The sequence below is a fragment of the Mirounga angustirostris genome, unplaced genomic scaffold (assembly GCF_029215605.1).
Source record: "Mirounga angustirostris isolate CCGP_5_RB_7025 unplaced genomic scaffold, mMirAng1.0.hap1 SCAF_10, whole genome shotgun sequence".
In the NCBI taxonomy this organism is placed as follows: domain Eukaryota; kingdom Metazoa; phylum Chordata; class Mammalia; order Carnivora; family Phocidae; genus Mirounga; species Mirounga angustirostris.
The window spans coordinates 105107474-105125851 of NW_026991718.1; the positions used below are offsets into that span (position 1 = coordinate 105107474).

The following is an 18378-nucleotide window of genomic DNA, read 5'->3' on the forward strand; positions in this document are numbered from 1 at the left end:
AGTTTTCATTTAATCCTCCTTTAAAATTTTCACACATATGCCGCGTTCCTGAATATCCTCTAATCAGAGAGTATAATCAAAAAGTGAGGAGGGCAAGTAGTTACAGAAGGAAAGCTATTGTATTTAGTGTCCACTGAGGATTTTATGAAATTGGGGTAGCTCATCCTAATCACAGTTGTTGAACCCAAAGGGGAATTATAGGGAATCATCGAATAAACTGTATTAGTAACTATAAAATATACTTTCCTGATCAGCGTTAGACTCAAGCAAATTTCCATTTTCACCCTCCATTTTTATTTCTTCTTCTATGGATATTTATAATCTTTTCTATTTTCCTATTGGATTGTATGTCTTTTTCTTAATTATTAATAGAACTTCTTGAATTTTATGGATATGAAAACTTTGTGCATTATGTAAATTTCAGGTTTGGCTTAATTTTATTTTCACTGTGTGGCAAACTTACCAGAATCCTTTCATGGCCTCAGTGTTTCATGTGTTACTTAAAAAAGCTTTGCCCACCAGAAGATTATAAAAGTATTCTCCCAAAACTTTTTAAAGAACATTTGTTATTTTGTGCTTTTTTCATTTGAAATCTATTTGGTGTATAAATTAAGGTAGAGATATATATATTTTTCTTGATGAAGAGGAAATTGTCCTAACACTACTGGGCATTATAAGTGTACATCAATTTTCAGTTCCTAAGGACAACCACCATTCCTAGAAATTGGGCTGTCTTAAGATTTGTTCTGGCCAATGGACTATGAGCTGAACTGGTATGTGTTACTTTTGGACTAAGGAAGCCAAAAAGCTTCTTCTTTTTTTGCTTTTAAGATTTTATTTTCATTGGGCCCCTGGGTGGTTCAGATGGTTAGCATCTGCCTTTGGCTCAGGTCATGATCCCAGGGTCCTGGGATCAAGCTCCATGTCGGACTCCTAGCTCAGCGGGAGTCTGCTCCTCCCTCTCCCTCTGCCACTCCCCCTGCTCAGGCTCTCTTTTTCTCTCTCTCTGTATCTCTCTATCTGAAATGAATAAATAAAATAAAACAAAAAGATTTTATTCTCAAGTAATCTCTACAACCAACTTGGGGCTTAAACTTACAACTCCGAGGTCAAGAATCGCATGCTTTATCAACTAAACCGGCCAGGAGCCCCAGGAAGCCAAAAAAGCTTCTTGAAGCCTTTTGTCTTTCTCTTTCTCTGCTATGATCATGGAGGAGGCCTCATGTTGAGATGGAAGGCCATAAGATCGAAGGAGCCTATATTGTGTAGACCCTGCCCAGGCTTCAGCTTCTCTAGAGTCTCCTAGATTCAAGGTGGAATTTGCATGGTGGAGACATGAGCTTTCTGAGTTAAGCCTTTGATATTTGCGGGGCTGTTTGTTACTGCAGCCTAAGTCTACCTTTTCCTGACTAAAACACCACCTTTCACATACATATCCATAAACATATAGTTTTGTTTCTTGAGTCATCACTCTGATCCATTTACCTATTTGCTTCTCCTTATACTAATTCCTCAATTTTATTGTCACTTTATAGCATATATATATGCTATAAATATATATATATTTTTTTACTTTATATCATATTTTAATGCCTGAGGGGGCAAGATTTACATCATTGAGCTTTTTAAAAATCCTTGCCTAGTCATAAGCATTAACTTTTTAAGGCAGATTTTTAGAACTCTGTATAAAAGATCTTGGCTGTACTTTGCATCATATTGCATTAGATTTACAGATTAATTTGGGAAAATTGACATCTCTACCATATGAGGCCATCCTGCTTTTTCCATATGTCTTGCATGTTTCTTCAGCTTTTCTTTTTTTTTTTTTCTGATAGATTTTTGCTCTTCAATAAGATCTTTGTCCATATTACATTTTAAAATTATTCTTACTGGTGTATAGGAAGAGAATTGGTGTGTGTATATTTCTCTATTATGGAGCCTTCCTGAGCTCCCTAGTTTTGAAAAGAATTGGTTGATTCTCTTTCCCCTAAAAGGGTCCTGGGATTGTTACTTCTTAGAGACTTAATCCTTCTTCTGAATTTGTTCTAGTCACTAGCCTGGGACAATTCAGTGTATTTCCATTCCTCATGGTTTCTCCTACTATCTGTTCTAGGAAGTGTCCTATTTAAATTCTCCCTCCACCTCTTGTTCCTGTAAGGCATTTAGCAAATCTGTTTGTGTAATTAAATTCCTGTACTATTATTACTCTATGGACTAATTTTATAGCACTACCTAGCTTATTTAACATTTCTGTATTGGTTTCACCATCCTCAATAGGAAAACTATTACATATTGTTTATTTACCTTCTTACTATGGAGTTTATAATCTGAATATAATCTCTTTACCTCTCCTTGATTATCCTCTTAATATCAAGTCCTGAGTTATCAATTTTAGCAAGGTCTTTTCTTGTTACTATGTGTTAAAAGTTTCTAAATTTATGGAATATATGGATTGGAACATATGTTCTTACCTCACTTGGTAAATTGTTTTCTTAAATTGATTATTCAATGTGTAAAAAGTGTTCAGAGTACAAAAGAGATCTTACTCATATGAGTATGTTTATATAAATCTTACCGCATTTTTTTGAGTCTTTTTGGAATAAGTTTAACAAAAATCCTGGGAAGTCCCATGAGTACTTAAATACTATGGCATCAAAGCGTGTAGCTTCCCAAAGGCTTGAAAACCATTTTCCCCAATACTTTTTGCCCAAACAAGCACCTAATAGGGCAGATCTACTCATAAAAGGTAAAAGGGGAGAGGTAGTTCCCATGCTGCTTTCTGGAAATGTCACCGCAAAATAACACCTAAGCTATTCTTGACAAAGTCATAAAAAGAAAACACTGGGTTAGTCAGAATGGGTTAGATGATCCTTCAGTGACAAACAATTCCAAATTTTCAGGGTGACTTTTTGATAGATGAAAGATGGCCACAATTTATTTTGGCTGTTTCTTTCTAAGGGGTAAAATCTAATTCCTCTTCTTTTTAATCTGGGCTGGCCTTTAGTGATCTGTTTAACCAGTAGAATGTAGTGGATGTGACAAGTGTCTTCCACCATATGCAGGAATCCAAGCAAAGACAGCCCAGCCAAACCCTTCAGCCCCCAGAACCATGAGACTTGATATTGTGGTAGTTAGGTAGTAATAGCTAACCTGAATAGGTTTATCATAATGAAAACGTATTTCTTGCCTAGGTAAAATCCCCTGAGAATCCAGGGACCATCTAGGGGAACTGTTCTCCAGGAAGCATCTTAGCAACTTAAGCTTCTCTCTGGTCTTGTGTAATCCTAGACCATGTCTTTTCTCTAAAAGTTTCATCATAGGGGCTTCCTGCTTCTTGCTTCCACTGGAGGGTGTCACATCAGTGATTAAATGCTTCAATCTTCAAGTGGTATATACACATCCTTTCTACTTGCAGAATTTTTACACTGTTGGCCTAACTTCATAGGGGATGTAGAAGTGTACTCCTTTGTGGGCTGGGAAAGAGAAGGGCGCTGGGTGTACATCTACCGCATGTGATGTATCAGTGAGAAACATGCAGATCTGGGGATAGAGGAAAAAGGACATTTGGCTTTTAACTCCCTCTTCAACCATAGAGGAAAAGGGGAAGCAGGGCAGGACCTATTGTCAACCTGACCTCAAGTCACACTCTCAAAGACTTCACCAGGGTTCCTAATGTGCTTGAGGAACGGGAGTAGAGTTACTGGAGTATAGGGGATTGTGGAAATGGCAGCATGGAAAGCGGGCAAAACGGAAGCAGTATTGTGAAGGATTTTGTGTACCAAGAAAAGCAAATTTGACTTTAATCTAGGAAAATTAGAGAGTCTTAGAAGCATTATAGCATGTTGTTGCCTCCAGATAATAAGACATAAGATTTTTAATCATACCATGTGTAAGGCATTATATTTATCCCATTTAGTCTTCACAGCCCTCTTATGCAGTTGGTTCTATTATTACCTGCATTTAAACAGAACCTTGGTGTGAACTAGTTTTAGCCCCAAGTCACATAGGTAAGAAGTGTCAGGGCTCAGATACTGATCATTGGACAGCAATTGCCCCCTTAGCTGGCTCTGTGCCATCGTGCTACTCGTTTGCTCCCATACATTCTTGCTATGGTCCTTCCCACTGACCTTACTCTGAAGGCCAGGAAATGCGATCCTTGAACACACGTTTTGTGTTAGAAAGAGGAAGAGCTTCAGCAATGAGTTTCTCTTGTGCCTCAGATACTCTCTCTTTTTAACACTTCATTTTGCAAATTTTCCAGCACACACAAAAGTAGAAAAAAGCGAAAATGAACTTAGCTTCAGCACTGCTTGACGTTGTGTTGCTTATGTTTATCCATCCTCTCTGCACTCCCTAAATTTTATTTCTGGAGTATTATCAAGTGAATTCTAGACACCATATTATTTCACACATAAATATTTTACTAACTGTAACCAATAAAGACTTTTAAAAAATATAGTTATAAGACCATTATCACACCCCCAACAAAATTAGTAATTATTTCTTAATAGCAGAATCTGTTTTAAAGAATTTTTTTCTACCAATCACGTATCGTATACAAAAGCTGAACCAAAAAGAATGATAGAATTCCTGTGTATGATATTTTTTATAAGCAAAATAAAGTGTTTTCTATTGAGTTTATAGGATTGATTTGTATGCAATAACAGTGATTCTTAGTAACGCTTATTGCAAGGACATTTTCCAAATTTACAATAATCTGTAAATGTGAGTCTTATATTTTTATAAGGGCTGGCTCCACATAGCATGGAGCTACTACTAATTAACACCTAACGCAAGTAAGATCTTCTCTGGAGGCAAAATTAATCTTTCTCTCCTACAGGATTAGAGAGCGATCTCATGTGCCCAGCAATATTGTTAGGTTTATAGCGGTCTTTGTTTTAAGGCCAGGACAGAAATCACACTTTTTCATCATGTATTGGCCATATTACCTAGTTTTATGCTTTGCACAGCTAACAAATTTTTATAAAGCACACTTTGAAAAAGCTCAGTCACCTTCTAATTGTATTTCAGCCATACAAACTCAGGGTGTGGTTATCTCAAGGTACAGATGCATCTAAGGCGTATCTGGAGAGAGATGTGGAAATCATTTAGGCTACTTTCTTTTTAGATCTGACGCACTGTAGCCAAGAGAAGTGCGAGATCCCTTTAATTGCAACTGCCAATATTCTTTTATTCACCGACTCGTTTTATGTTCGTACTCATGTTTTAGAAGTTCTTTATAAAATTACAATTATTAAAAAATACAATCGCAGAATCTAGTTTCACTATTATCTCCAATCAGGCAGTGATACTTCAATATACACACGCAGAGAGTATTTAAATGTTCCTCTCCCTTTCAGCGAGAGATGGCCGAGCATCCTTCTGTTTCCTCATTGTAAATAGGTTTACTCTGCCGTCCATTGTTACTTTCACTACCACTGAATAGGGGATGGATTTTTAAATTAGCGGCCGTGTTTCTCTTTAGAAATCCCCACGCGCGCCAACCCCCGAACTGGAGCCTGGGCGCACGCGGTGCCAGTTCTAACTTAAGCAACAGTGGGTCATCTGTTTATTTTCGGGAGCCGGGAAGCGGAGGAAGGGCGTCGGAAAGAAAGGGCGGCCGTTGCCCAGGCAACCGACACCCCGGCAACGCCAAGGCGAGGCGGGAGGGGGCGTGGCCTCAGCGGGCCCGGGCGGATAAGAGGCGGCGCTGGCTGCCCGCCTCCGAGGCTGGGGCTGTCCGTGCGGCCGGGCGGAGGCGGGGCTGCCCGGCGCCACCTCCGACTACCTGGGAAGGCCTGGGCTGGCGGGCTAGCGGGCTAGCGAGGCCCCGGGCCCGCCGCTTCCTGTCCCCACACCCCCTGCCGAGGAGCCTCCCTCCGCGCCCCAACATGGCGGGCGGGCACTGGGGTCCGCTGCTGACGGCGCTCCTGGCCGCCCGAGTCGCGACGGCGACGGAGGGCGGCCCCGAGCAGGCCGCGCTACCGGAGGAGCGGAGCCGGGTGCGGCCCATGACCGCCTCCAACTGGACGCTGGTGATGGAGGGCGAGTGGATGCTGAAATTGTGAGTGTGCCCGCCCGCCCCGCACGCCACACTGCCCTTGGGGGCGCCGCCCTCCCACAGCCGCGCGGGCGTCTGTGGATCCTGCACTGCCCGTCGGGCTCGACCGCTGCTCGCTGGGTGACCCGCGGGGCCGGGGCCGGGCTGCTCACGCTGCGCATGCGCGCCAGGCGCTCCGCGGTGACAGCTGCGGGTGCCGAAGCATCGCTCGCCACCCCCCACCCCCACCCCATCCCCCTGCCTTGTTAGCCCCCTGCCTTGGGGGAAAGAGTTTTAGGCATGGGGTGAGCAGCTTACCAAGGGAAGGAGGGTTAATGGAGAAAATCTGTGAAAAAGTCGCGTGCTTTTGATATAGGCGTGTACGTAGAGAAGGGCTGCCGTTGAATGACATCTACGTATAGTACACATACGTAGCACGGGCTAGGCAAGGTATTCGTTGAATGAATAATTTCAGCACGGTGAAGGGCAGACCAGTTTGTGCAAAGTAGTTTGGTTTTCATTTTGAAGACCCCGGGATGTCATTGTGAAAAATAAAACAGGAAGATGGGAGTGTTTTTGAAGCTTTAGAACAAGATTTCAAACAAATGCTGATATTTGTTATCATTTTTAGAGGTAGAGATTTCTGGGTAGATATCTTAATTGTGCTAGTGTAATAAAGAAAAGGACATTCCTAGATTGCCCCTTTTGAACAACAGAAGGTAATTGTGCGTAGTGCCTTTGCTTGAAGGAGACGGGGACAATATAATTTTGAGTTAGGAACAGGGAAGTAGCTTAAAACAACTTCTAGGAAGAAAGTGATCATTTGGAAAAAAGCCTTGAGGTAGACAATGGGCAGATGTCTGAACAGGCTTCAGAGACCATCATGGTGGGCTTGCCCGGGGAAAATGAAGAACCTCTGGAGAAATGATCACTGAGACCTTATCTCTTTAGACTGTAGTTTCAGGTAATATACATACTTGATCACTACTATTTGTTGATTAATCTTACCTTGAGGACACAGACACACAGAATTGGATCTTTCCTTTCTTTGTCCAAGACCAAATTTTGGTTCTCTCAGTTTAGATTGCAAACAGATGCCTATGGAGTGAAAACCTCACTTGTGAGATCAGGGCCAAAAGTTACAACGCCCTTAGCAGATTACATTGTTCAGAAAACCATTACCCCTTCAAACATGCATATACCTTTTGGTCACAAAGAAGGGGATTTTTTAGACCTCTAGGTAAAATGCCTTTGGTATCCTAATGAGCCAATGAAATGATTAAAGAAATCTGTAGACATGAAAGACTTATTAAACTGCTTAACCACTTTGGATGATGAGGAGGAGGTCATTTTCCATTTAAGAGAGAAATTTTTAAGTAAGTGGAGACTTATTCAAGACTGTCATGTTTGTAATAATTGTAAGAATTTTAGACTGCATTTTGTCAGCTAGTACTACGGAAAGTTCTTTTTTAAAATAGGTGCTTACACAGTGGAGCTTTCTAGATGTCAATTTTCAGAATAAATCTTACTTTGCGTGTGTACATGATGAAGGTCAAAGCAGAAAGGCCTCAACACCTTTATAGCTCCTTTTTGGAATAGCTTTTGTTTTTTTTAAGTAAAAGAACTAAGCAAACTAAAGGCGAGCGTAAGCCACATTAAGCTCATAAACAGCAACAGCCAACAATTCCTGTGTTTGGACATGTCGACTGTTCAAATTATACTCTTCATAAATGTACAAGCCCAGACGTGGTAACCAATTGCTTTAAACTTGCCATGCGTCCATTGCATGGAATATGTTTGGGCTGTGATACAAGATGAGATTTGTAACCCAGAAGTAAGCTGCCCTTGAGATCATTTTAGTAGAAGTTCCCTTTTCATCGAGTACACTTCAGAAGAGTTCAATATGAAGGGAGGCTATAAAGGAAAGAGGATTTAAAGCATTATATCCAACTTTCTTCTGTATACCAGAACCGAAGTCCTGAAGAAATATTGTGGCTCTTGTCTTTTTGTAATACTCCGTCTCCTCCCTTTGACAGAAACCCAACACTTAAAAAAATATAAAGTTCATTATATTCTCTACCAGGATAGGCCTATAAATTTCTAAGAATTAACTCAAATAGCCAATAATTTATCAGATTTTTTTCTTGGTGTATATAACAGAGAAAAGCCAAATGTGTTAATACTAGCTACCATGTCAACCCCTTTTTCAAGTGAACTGATCATAATAAACAGATTGTTAGGGGTCCACGGATGATGCATTTAACTGTCCTACAGAAGCAACTTAGGAGGCTTTCTGACAGTATTAAAATTTTGACATTACTTTGAAGACAGTTCTTTATTTGTTCATTTGCTTATATGCAGCTTCTCTTCAGGGAATTTTTTCTTTCATATCCCACTTCATACAAAGCTCCTACAGTACAATTCCTGGTCATATTGGGATTGATAATTTAACTTATTTTTAAGGACCTAGCAGTGTTTTCTGCTCCTATTGTAAAACCTAATTTGTTATATTTTCTTTGTCTTTAAAGCGGTCAATTTTTTTGGCAACTTGCAATTGAATTTTCAGTTTTTTAAAAAGATTTATTTATTTATTTTAGAGAGAGAGAGGGTGTGCATGTGGGGGAGGGGCAGAGGGAGAGAATATTTGAGCAGACTCCCCACTGAGTGTGGAGCCCAATTCCTGGCTCTATCTCAGCACCCTGAGATCATGACCTGAGCCCAAACCAAGAGTCAGTCGTTCAACCAACTGAGCCACGAGGTGCCCCTGAATTTTCAGTTTTAAAAAAAGCACTTCTCTGTTAAGGAGAAATATCAGTTAAAAATATATTTGTAGTAATTCACCATTTCAATTCTGAACCTTTTTTAAAATCTGAAAAATTATCCCATTACCATTTACATTTTCATTAATGCTTATTGTATATTCAGTTTTTCTCTTCTTGTTTGCTTTTGTACGTTGTTTTATAATTTTATGCCCATTTCTGCCATGTCTCTAAAATTGGCTTGCTGTGCTTTTCTCATCTTAACCTCTGATGAAAAGTTTCCCCTTTCTCAGGGTTAGAAAAGATTATATAATCTTTAAAATATCTTCTGATGTTTTCTTTTCTCTATTTCCATTGTTTTGTACTAGCCTTCATTCCGTTACTTTGTAACCTTTTGCTATTTTAAACTTTTTTGGTTCCCATTGTATCAGTCCTTGAGAATACTACTTTTGTTCTTTTGACAAACAACAACATGCATTCTATATACTTTTCTGGTGTTTTTTTTTTTTCCCCAGAGAAAAAAGTAGCTATCCAAGCTGCTTAGTTTTGACCTGCCTACTTTTAAAGTGATATCCAGAGATAAAGTATGTCTTTAGGTTAATTTACCTTTGTAAAGCGTATAGATCTTTATAAAACACTACCTTTTCTGACTTTGTTCTTGGGACAATCATGTTTCAAAATTGAAAATAGTCACAGTGATAGAGGGAAGTCTCATTTATTTCCCTAGGACCTCTAAGTTTTAGTAATTTCCCCCCCCCCCCAAATCCTTCTTATTCCTGAAGAGAACATCTTCAACATCATCGCCTTAGCTCGTCCCTGTCAAATATCATTTTTTTTGCAGTTTAATAGATTATCTTGATGTGCTGATTGAATGTTTAAGAGGTAGTCATTAAACGCTTATTATGTTTCAAGTTTAGAGTTAGGGATCTGGGAAGATGAAAATGAACGAGCTACGTTCTTTGCTTTCTAGGGACTGTCAGTCTCCTGTGCTCTGAAGGAAATAAGTAGCAGACATAGCACTCATTTATTTAGCAAATGTTTACTGAATGCTTCTTCTCTTTCAGGCATTCAGCAGTGGTTCTCATCAGGCACTATTGGCATCTTGGTTTGGACAGTTCTTTGATATGTGGGGATGGCCTGCCCATTGCTGAACCTTAAGTATTGCTGCCCCTGCCCATTACATTCTAGTATTCATGTGACACCAAAAAAATTTAGCAATCTCCATCTCTTATGCATATTTCCAAATGTCTCTGATTGAAAACCACTGCCCTGGGTACTGTTATGGGTATTTAAAAACATACAAAAAATAGCTCATAAGTGAACTATATATAAGTATATGATTTCAGACTGTTTCCACAAGGGCCATCCACATCACCTCCATGATCCTCATCATCTCAGTCACAGTAAACTGTTACATTGTTTACGTCACATGTCCTCTTATTCATCAATGCTCTCTTACTTGATCATCCCAGCAATCAGGTGCAGAACTTTCATTCTCATTCTCATTTCCTAGAGGAGATTAAAACGAAAAGGTTAAAGCTTTGGGCAAGGCCAGTAGTAAGTGGTTGTCAAGGCCAGAACTAGAATGCAGGCCTGAGCTTTGCAGTTCCTGATGCAAGCCTAGAATAGTTGGGTAGTGGGGGAGCCTGGTTTATTCAGGCTTAGGCTGTCAGCTAGCCAGCACCATGAGCCACCTGAAAGAAAGGCTTTTCTTTGAAGCCTGTGGGATTCAGAAGCCCACCCATAGTTTTATCATCTGTAGAATCTCCAAATGAAGAGCATTATTGCTATATCCTCATTCCTGACACTCTTCACCACTCAAACAGGTGCTCTGTCTTCTATGCACACAAACCACCCAGGAAAATTCTCACTTTGTCTTGTTTGTATCTATCATGGCCCTTATCACAACTTGTAATTATAAATTAATTTTTTATGCTTCTACACTAGGTTTTTGTCTAATTCCTCTTCTAGACAATCAGCTTTTCAGTAGAGAACGAAAGTCTTTCTTCTTTCTATTTGTCTCCAGAGCCTTGATAACAAGTACTAAGTGTTCAATAAATACTTTCACTAAGTGAATGAATGACTAATAGACTAGTTGTTCCTTTAATGAAGAGCTTCCTCATGTACATCACTGAAGGAAACATCTATCTGTATATATTTTTGTAGGTACTAAGGATAGTCACTGTCATCTCCCATTTGTTCATTAATGTAATAAATATTTACTGTGGCCTAGGACGTGCCAGGCTCTGTTCTGTACAATGTTCTGTACAGTACAAGGGCAGTACAGCGGAGATCACTGCCTCCATGGAGTCTTCATTCTAAAGAAAGTAGTGAATTCCATTTTCTCTAGCAGGTATCATGGTTTTTGTGGAGTTGTCAAGTTTTATTTTTCCTCCACATTTTATGACAAAATGTCCTAGAAATGATCTTCTAAAGAAATAAAATCAAACATAAGCCTTCCAACTCTTGGATCATTAAGAGTTTTTCCATATTTTCCAGAGAGAGGAATAGCACTTGATGTAGATCATCTGTTGACATTTTGATTTAGTTTCATGTATTAAGTCATAGAAAGATGATACCTCTTTCATCCTCATTGTCACATATTCTTTTGAGCACTTTGGTCAAAGTAAGTTCTAAGTGAAAATTGACCGTATCAGTCATTGTCCATCTCTGTTCTGCAAGGATAAGAAAAGAGAATGTACAGGAGTGTGCACTCTCTCCTGAAGAGAGTGTGTGAAATTTGAGCCAAGATAGAAGAAGGAAAATTGTCCATTATTGGGGAATAAAAATGTATTTTTAGTAAAATTTTATTTCTAGGAAATGTTTTTAAGTAACTCCTTTCTTGTACACTTAATGAAATCTCATACCAAATTCAGTTGGTTTATGCAAAGTAATCAAGGGCTTTCAACCCACCTTGCATATAGCAGAAACTAAGTATAATATATGCATAAATATGGACATGGATGACAAAAACATGCTTTTGAATTTTGTTTCCCAGAAGTGGTTAAAAACATTGGACTGATATCCAAGTTGATGTAATTTAACAGTTTTTTAGCTACCTGGAATGTATTTCAAATGTCTTTTTGAAGCTTACTAACTTTATATACTGCTGATGCCTGGGAAAAGTTTAAATAGAAAAGATACTATTGTATAGTTTTCAGGACTATAAAGCTTCTAGTTCCTCTTGGAGGCTCTTAAATGAAAAAAGGATTAATTTGAATGTAAAAGACAAAGTTATGGCAGGTCAACTCTTTTATAGTTCTTAGAAGACTGACATTATGAACTAGTCTTAAATAATATAAATGAAGATCATATTCAGTCCTTTCTAATGATTTTTGTCATGCATACGTGCATAAAAATTATATTTATATCTACATACATACACAGAGAGAGAGAGACGGACAGAGTGTGCAGGAGTACATGAAAGTCATGAGTTTCCTTATTTGTATTCCTTTAGCCCCTGAAGGTATTTTCCTTTAGTAGGTTCTAAATCACTGTCTAAATCACAGTCGTTTAGGTCCAAAAGAATACTAATAATTTAAAAAACTGAAACAACAGTGGACCATTTCCCACACCAGAGACTCAGAGCTGACTTATTTCTACCACCAAAAGAACACACTAAGTTAGTGAATGATGTTTGTGCACTCCCAACACAAATAGCTCTGAATAAATCTCAGAAATAATAGCATTCATAGTCTCCACTGGGTGGCAGCTACATAAAAAAAATGGAATATCTAAAGTGACCTCAGTGGCATTTTTATATCTTGAGATCAGTATCACCAAAACCCCAATTCATATAATGGCCTGTCTAGAGATTAGGGACTGGGATTTTAAAAAATAAAAGATGAAATTTGCATGATTTAATAATTACTGATGTAGTAAATATGTCTTTGAGTTAAATGCAAAGGCACAGGCCTAGGGAAACAAAGCAAAAAGGATCTAGAATTTGTTTAATTGAACTGCAAGATTTCTTCCTTATTTTTGGTAATTTCTTCCTTCTGTGGTTCTCTCTCTCAATGTTGGGTCTTATTTTCCTTGGAAGTTTTATCACATGAATACCTCCCTCTGGGTTCTTGTTCTGTGTGGTCTTAGGTGACCTTAAGCAAGGTCCTTTAAACCTGCCTTGTCTGTTTGACAGTGATGTTGTAAGGTTCAGATGAGCTCTAATGCATCATAAAAGTGTCTTGGAAATATACTGCTTGCAGTATATTACAAATGTAATTGGTATTGTTCTTAATATGTGCCTGCTTTATATAAGTCATCTAATCTCCCAATAACCTTCTAAGGTAGCTGCTGTTAGTCCCATTTTGCAGTTGAGGAAGCTGAGGCATGGAGCGATTACTAACCTGCACAAAGTCACATGGTTAATTTGTGGTTGGTCTTGTTGAGTCCTTTGGCAGAACTCTTATCTAATACACTGAAATGCCCATTGAAGTACTAAATAATAAAATGTTCTCTTTTTCCCTAAAGTTTACCAAACAACTGCTTGTCCCAGTATCATCTGCCATATGGATATTTTTAAAATATGTAAAAAATGAATTTCTCAAAGACTATAATTTTCTTTAAAGTTTGTTCATTTACTTATTCAGCACATATTTATTGAGCACTTACTGTACCAGGGATATACTTTGCCCTGGAAATGTAGAGATACATGTGTTTAAATCAGCCATGGTCAAAGATGTCAGCAGACTGTTCCTGGTCAATGTTCTCTGGTCCATATCTCTGGTGTCTCAGGGATTGGACAGTGAGCTGTAATGAGAAGATTAATGACTTTTTTTAGAATTATCTTGGAATTGGCTATACTAGACCCTTTTAGAGATGGATGAACAGTCCTTAGGATGAACAAATGTGCTTAAGTCTGGCTGTTTCTGGGGCCTGGCTGGAGAGAGAAATGCATGCCTTGCTTTGGGTGTCCTTTCTCCCCTGGGCTGTGCCCAATCTCAATACTTGTCTCAAAGTACATGCAACTCCCCATCATGTTGACTTTTTAACCCCCCCATACCCTTTCATAATGTGAAAGATCAAAATATTGCCTTATTTCAGAAATGTGTGTTATTGTTGTTTTTCAGGAAAGTTGGTTTGTATGCATCATTGCCTTGAGTGTTACATGGCACTTACAGACATGCTTCTGCTTAGGTCAAGATAAAAGGGTCCGTAAATGATGACCTGACAGCACCTTTGAGCCTAGATCTTTTTATAGAATTTGATCATTTAACATTTTTCCCCTTTATTTCCTTTCCTAAGACATTTTTTTCCTGTGTGTGTTTGTTTTATTCTTTTGGCAGACATTCTTTCCTACCTCTTTTTCCCCTCACCCCTTTCTTCTCTTAATGTAGAAATAATAGATGCCACATTTTGTAAAAATAATTCAGTGATGGAAAATAAATTGGGGAGAATTAACATTTAATGCTGAGCCTGCCCATCCAGAACTTGTTGGCTCTTTCCATTTCATCAAATCTTTAAGAAAAATATATTTGATCATTATGTTGTACCTAAAACTTATGTAATGTTATATGTCAGTTATACCTCAATAAAAAAACAAAAACAAAAACTATTTATTAGGAAAATTTCAAACATAAACAAAAATAGTAGTATAATGAACTCCCATCATCCATCATCCAGATTCAGTAGTTGTATCAACATATTACCAGTCGTGGTTCATCCATGTCTCCTGCCTTCTACCCCTGGGTGGCATAATTTACATACTATAAAATTCACCCATTGTACATACACCATTCAGTGATATCAAGTCTTTTAAAAGTATCTATTGCATTTATTCCCTCAGCATTTTGACTTAAGTTGAGGGTTTTGTTAAAATATAATTTAAACAGATTTAAGCAGATTTTTAAAATATCATGTCTAGTTGATGGCATCCTGAAATATTATTCAAAGTGTCTGGTGATGTTTTTTTCCGGAGTATCCTGTCCTATTTTGTGAGCATTGATTAATTAATTTTATTTACTGATTTTTTTCTTCTGGGTATTATTAAGCAAAACAGAATGTCTCTTCATTTGTATTCATATATTTTTGTGACATTGTTCTGTAAATGTTAATTTCCCTTTTAATTGTGTTCTATGTTAGTATTTTAAAATCAATTTCCAGTGTATGTTATTGTTTGTTCACAGTATTTTATGTTAAGCATAGCTCTACCAATTCTTTAAGTCTCCATAAGGCATATTTGATCTCAATTCCTCCCAATTTCAAATAATATCTTCCTTTCTGCATTAGTTTCCTTGTACTACTGCAAATTACCACAAACTTAGTAGCTTAAAACAGTGGCAATTTATTCTCTCACAATTCTGGAGACCCAACTTCCAAAATCACCATGTTGGCAAAGTTGGCTTTCTCTGGAGGCTCTAGGAGAGTGTCTGTTCCGTGCCTTTCCAGCAGTTCTTGGCATTCTTTGGCCTGTAGCTACAGACCACCCATCTCTGACTGCATCTTCACATGGCCTTCCTCCTGTGTCTCTGTGTCACACTTTGCTCTTCTTTCTTTTATGAGAACCTACTCTAAATCCAGGATAATCTCACATCAAGATCCTTACTTTAATTATATGTGTAAAGACCCTTATTCCAAATAAGATCATATGCACAGGTATGAGGGGTTAAGAGTCTTTAAGAGATGCTGTTCAATCCACTATACTTTCTAAACAGCAGTTTTCTCTGGATTCCTATTTTAACATCTGCATGTGAAATCCTGGAGCACATTAAAGCTTTATGGCCCATTTATGATGTTTTCTAGCATCATGGGAGGCAAAGTGAGGCCATTAGCGTACTGCCAGGAGGACAGTACAGCCTTCCAGTTTGCTTCCGTCTTATCCTTCCCTGATCCATTTTCCGCAGAGCTGCCAGATGACTTTTCCAAAAATGTAAATCTGATCATGATTTTTATTTTTTTTAAGGTATCAGTCATGGAGCTTGGAATAAAGTCCTAACTCCTTATCCAACATTTTTAAAGGCTGTGAATGATGTTTTCATCCTGTCCTGTCAATACTCTGTCTTCACACTTCCTGTTCTCTCTGCTTGGGTTAGAACATTCCTTGACCCTCTCTGGCTGTTACTCTTACTTTAGATCTTAGCACAGATGCTCCTTTCTCTGCGGGCCCTTCTGAGATCATCCAGCTTCTGAGTGTCCCATAGCATCTGTTCCACATTCTCAGTCATGGCATTTGCCACATGGATTGTCATTACCCCCCGGGCTTACCTCTTTTCATCTGTAGATGATAGAAGCCACAAGGAGGAAGGAGGCACCATGTCTGTCTTGTTCACAGGGGTAGCCTCAGTTTTTAGCATGGTGCTTAGATCATGTTTATTGAATGAAAAAAAGCAATCTAAAACAGCAGAGTTCTGGTTGAAGGCCCAAGTATTTATTTCTAACCCCTCTTCTACTTAAGAAAGTGTCTCTGGTCTCTACTCATCAGATCTCACTTTGATGAATCTGAAACTAGTTTGGCTAGTTTAGAGGCACCCTTGTGAAAATTATCCACCTTTAGTGGGACACTCAAAGCCTTTTCACCCTCAAAAATCAAAAGCTATCTGGTAAATAGTAAAATTTGGGTCCATTGTAAGAATAACACTGAAATAAGATACTTTATATATTACAATAATTTGTGAAAATCTTCTTAAACTTTAGCTATTTTTTCCCCAGGGAATTGATATTCATACATTAAATTCTAGGAGGGGGGAATATGCTTCTGTTTTTCTATATCAAGCAACTTTGGAAAAGCTTGCTTTCGTTTTTCCCTTTAGTTAAGAATTTATTTTTTAAATTTAAATGCTCTATTTTTCTAGTTTGTTTTATAGATTTTTTTTCATATGTTTATATTGACTAGCTATTTTTCTTTTACAGTTACGCTCCTTGGTGTCCATCCTGCCAGCAGACTGATTCAGAATGGGAGACATTTGCAAAGAATGGTGAAATACTTCAAATCAGTGTGGGGAAAGTAGATGTCATTCAAGAACCAGGTACTGTACATGTTGAACATTAAATGCAAAAGTTTGTTACTTTTTATTTTGAGTTTTTTCAAGCATATAGAAAAGTTGAAAGACTAGGATATTGAGTACCCATGAACTGACCACCTAGAACCAACAGATAACATTTTAGCATGTCTGGGAATGTCTGTGTATGTTTGTGTTTACATATATATGTATATATATATTTATATTGTTATTATTAATTTGCTGAATCATTTGAAAATCAGTCATAGACCCCATTATACTTACCCATCAATACTTCAGCATATTAAAATCTTTCTAATTATTTCCTGTGTTTTTTATAGTTTTTTGAACCAGGATCTAATCAAGGTTCACCAATTGAATTTAGTAGTTACATCTTTTTAGTTTCCCTCGACCTAGAAGATAGTCCCCCCATGTTTTTCATGACATTGACACTCTGAAGAGAACAGGCCAGGGATTTGGCTAGGTGTTTCTTTATGGTAACATTTAATTTATTCTTGTAACTTGAATTTTGGTCTAGAAGCATGATTCAGGTTAAATGCTTATGGCAAGAGTACTTTATAGGTGATCCTGTGACTTAAATTGTATTCCATCAGAAGACACATATTATCACCATTAATGCTGTTGAGTTTGAGCACTTGGTTAAGGTGATGACAACAAACATCTCTATTATAAAGAAAAGACCCCATTTGTGATTAGGACATAATCTGTGGGGTGATATTTTGGGGATTTAAGATCCATGATGATCTTACCTGAATCAAATATTTCATAGTGGTTTCCAGAATGGTGAATTTCTAATTCTGCTGTTCCATCTACATTTATTAGCTATTAATGATGTAATTTTTCAAAAGAAAGAGGAAAATAAAGGAAACTTTTAAATTCAGAAAAGATACAATTTGTATTTGTAGTTTTAAAATAACTGTGTACTGTATAGGGATGACTGGGTGGCTCAGCTGGTTAAGTGTCTGCCTTCAGCTCAGGTCATGATCCCAGGGTCCTGGGATTGAGTCCTGTATCAGGCTCCTTGCTCAGTGGGGAGCCTGCTTTTCCCTCTGCCTGCCACTCTCCCTGCTTGTGCATGCTCGCTCTCTCTCTGACAAATAAATAAATAAAATCTTTAAAAAAAATAACTGTGTATTATATATAAAATGAGAAGACAAGTTGGGCTTTTATGATTCAAATTTCAAACTTGACTGTTTTGAAACTTTGTTAATTTTTTCTTGTCTACATTCAATTTCTATCTACTGTATCCTTTTACAAGAGAAAAAAGAAGGCATGGAGGTGTACCTATTACTTTTCTGTAATAACTGTGAGTGCAAAAACACAAAGTAATGCATTACCAATTACTTGGACAACAAAATGGATGGTGTCTGTTAAGATGGATGTGTTGACAAACCCTTGGAGAGAGATTTCTGTTAAAGCCATTAGTCCTCAAGCTTCTGCCTTTCTAATCATTTTTTTTTTTTTTTTTAATTTTTTTATTCTTATGTTAATCCCCTTACATTACAACATTAGTTTTAGATGAAGTGTTCCATGATTCATTGTTTGTGCATAACACCCAGTGCTCCATGCAGAATGTGCCCTCCTAAATACCCACCACCAGGCTAACCCATCCTCCCACCCC

At 38.0% G+C, this 18378-nt stretch overlaps 1 protein-coding gene and 1 long non-coding RNA gene across 2 annotated transcripts in view; one reads left to right on the forward strand and one right to left on the reverse strand.

The window, feature by feature from the left end:
* The first annotated feature begins 5701 nt into the window (after nt 1–5701).
* The window catches only part of TMX4 (thioredoxin related transmembrane protein 4), a 48040-nt gene continuing 35363 nt past the window's right edge, over nt 5702–18378 (forward strand). The window contains exons 1-2 of the mRNA XM_064572841.1: nt 5702–6064; nt 16648–16763. Coding sequence (XP_064428911.1) covers nt 5892–6064; nt 16648–16763 — 289 coding nt within the window. The 5' untranslated portion in view covers nt 5702–5891. The remainder of the gene's footprint in view (nt 6065–16647; nt 16764–18378) is intronic.
* The window catches only part of LOC135361789 (uncharacterized), a 39540-nt gene continuing 31189 nt past the window's right edge, over nt 10028–18378 (reverse strand). The window contains exons 2-3 of the long non-coding RNA XR_010405778.1: nt 13411–13548; nt 10028–10308 (exon numbers count right to left, since the gene is read on the reverse strand). This is a non-coding gene — a long non-coding RNA (uncharacterized LOC135361789). The remainder of the gene's footprint in view (nt 10309–13410; nt 13549–18378) is intronic.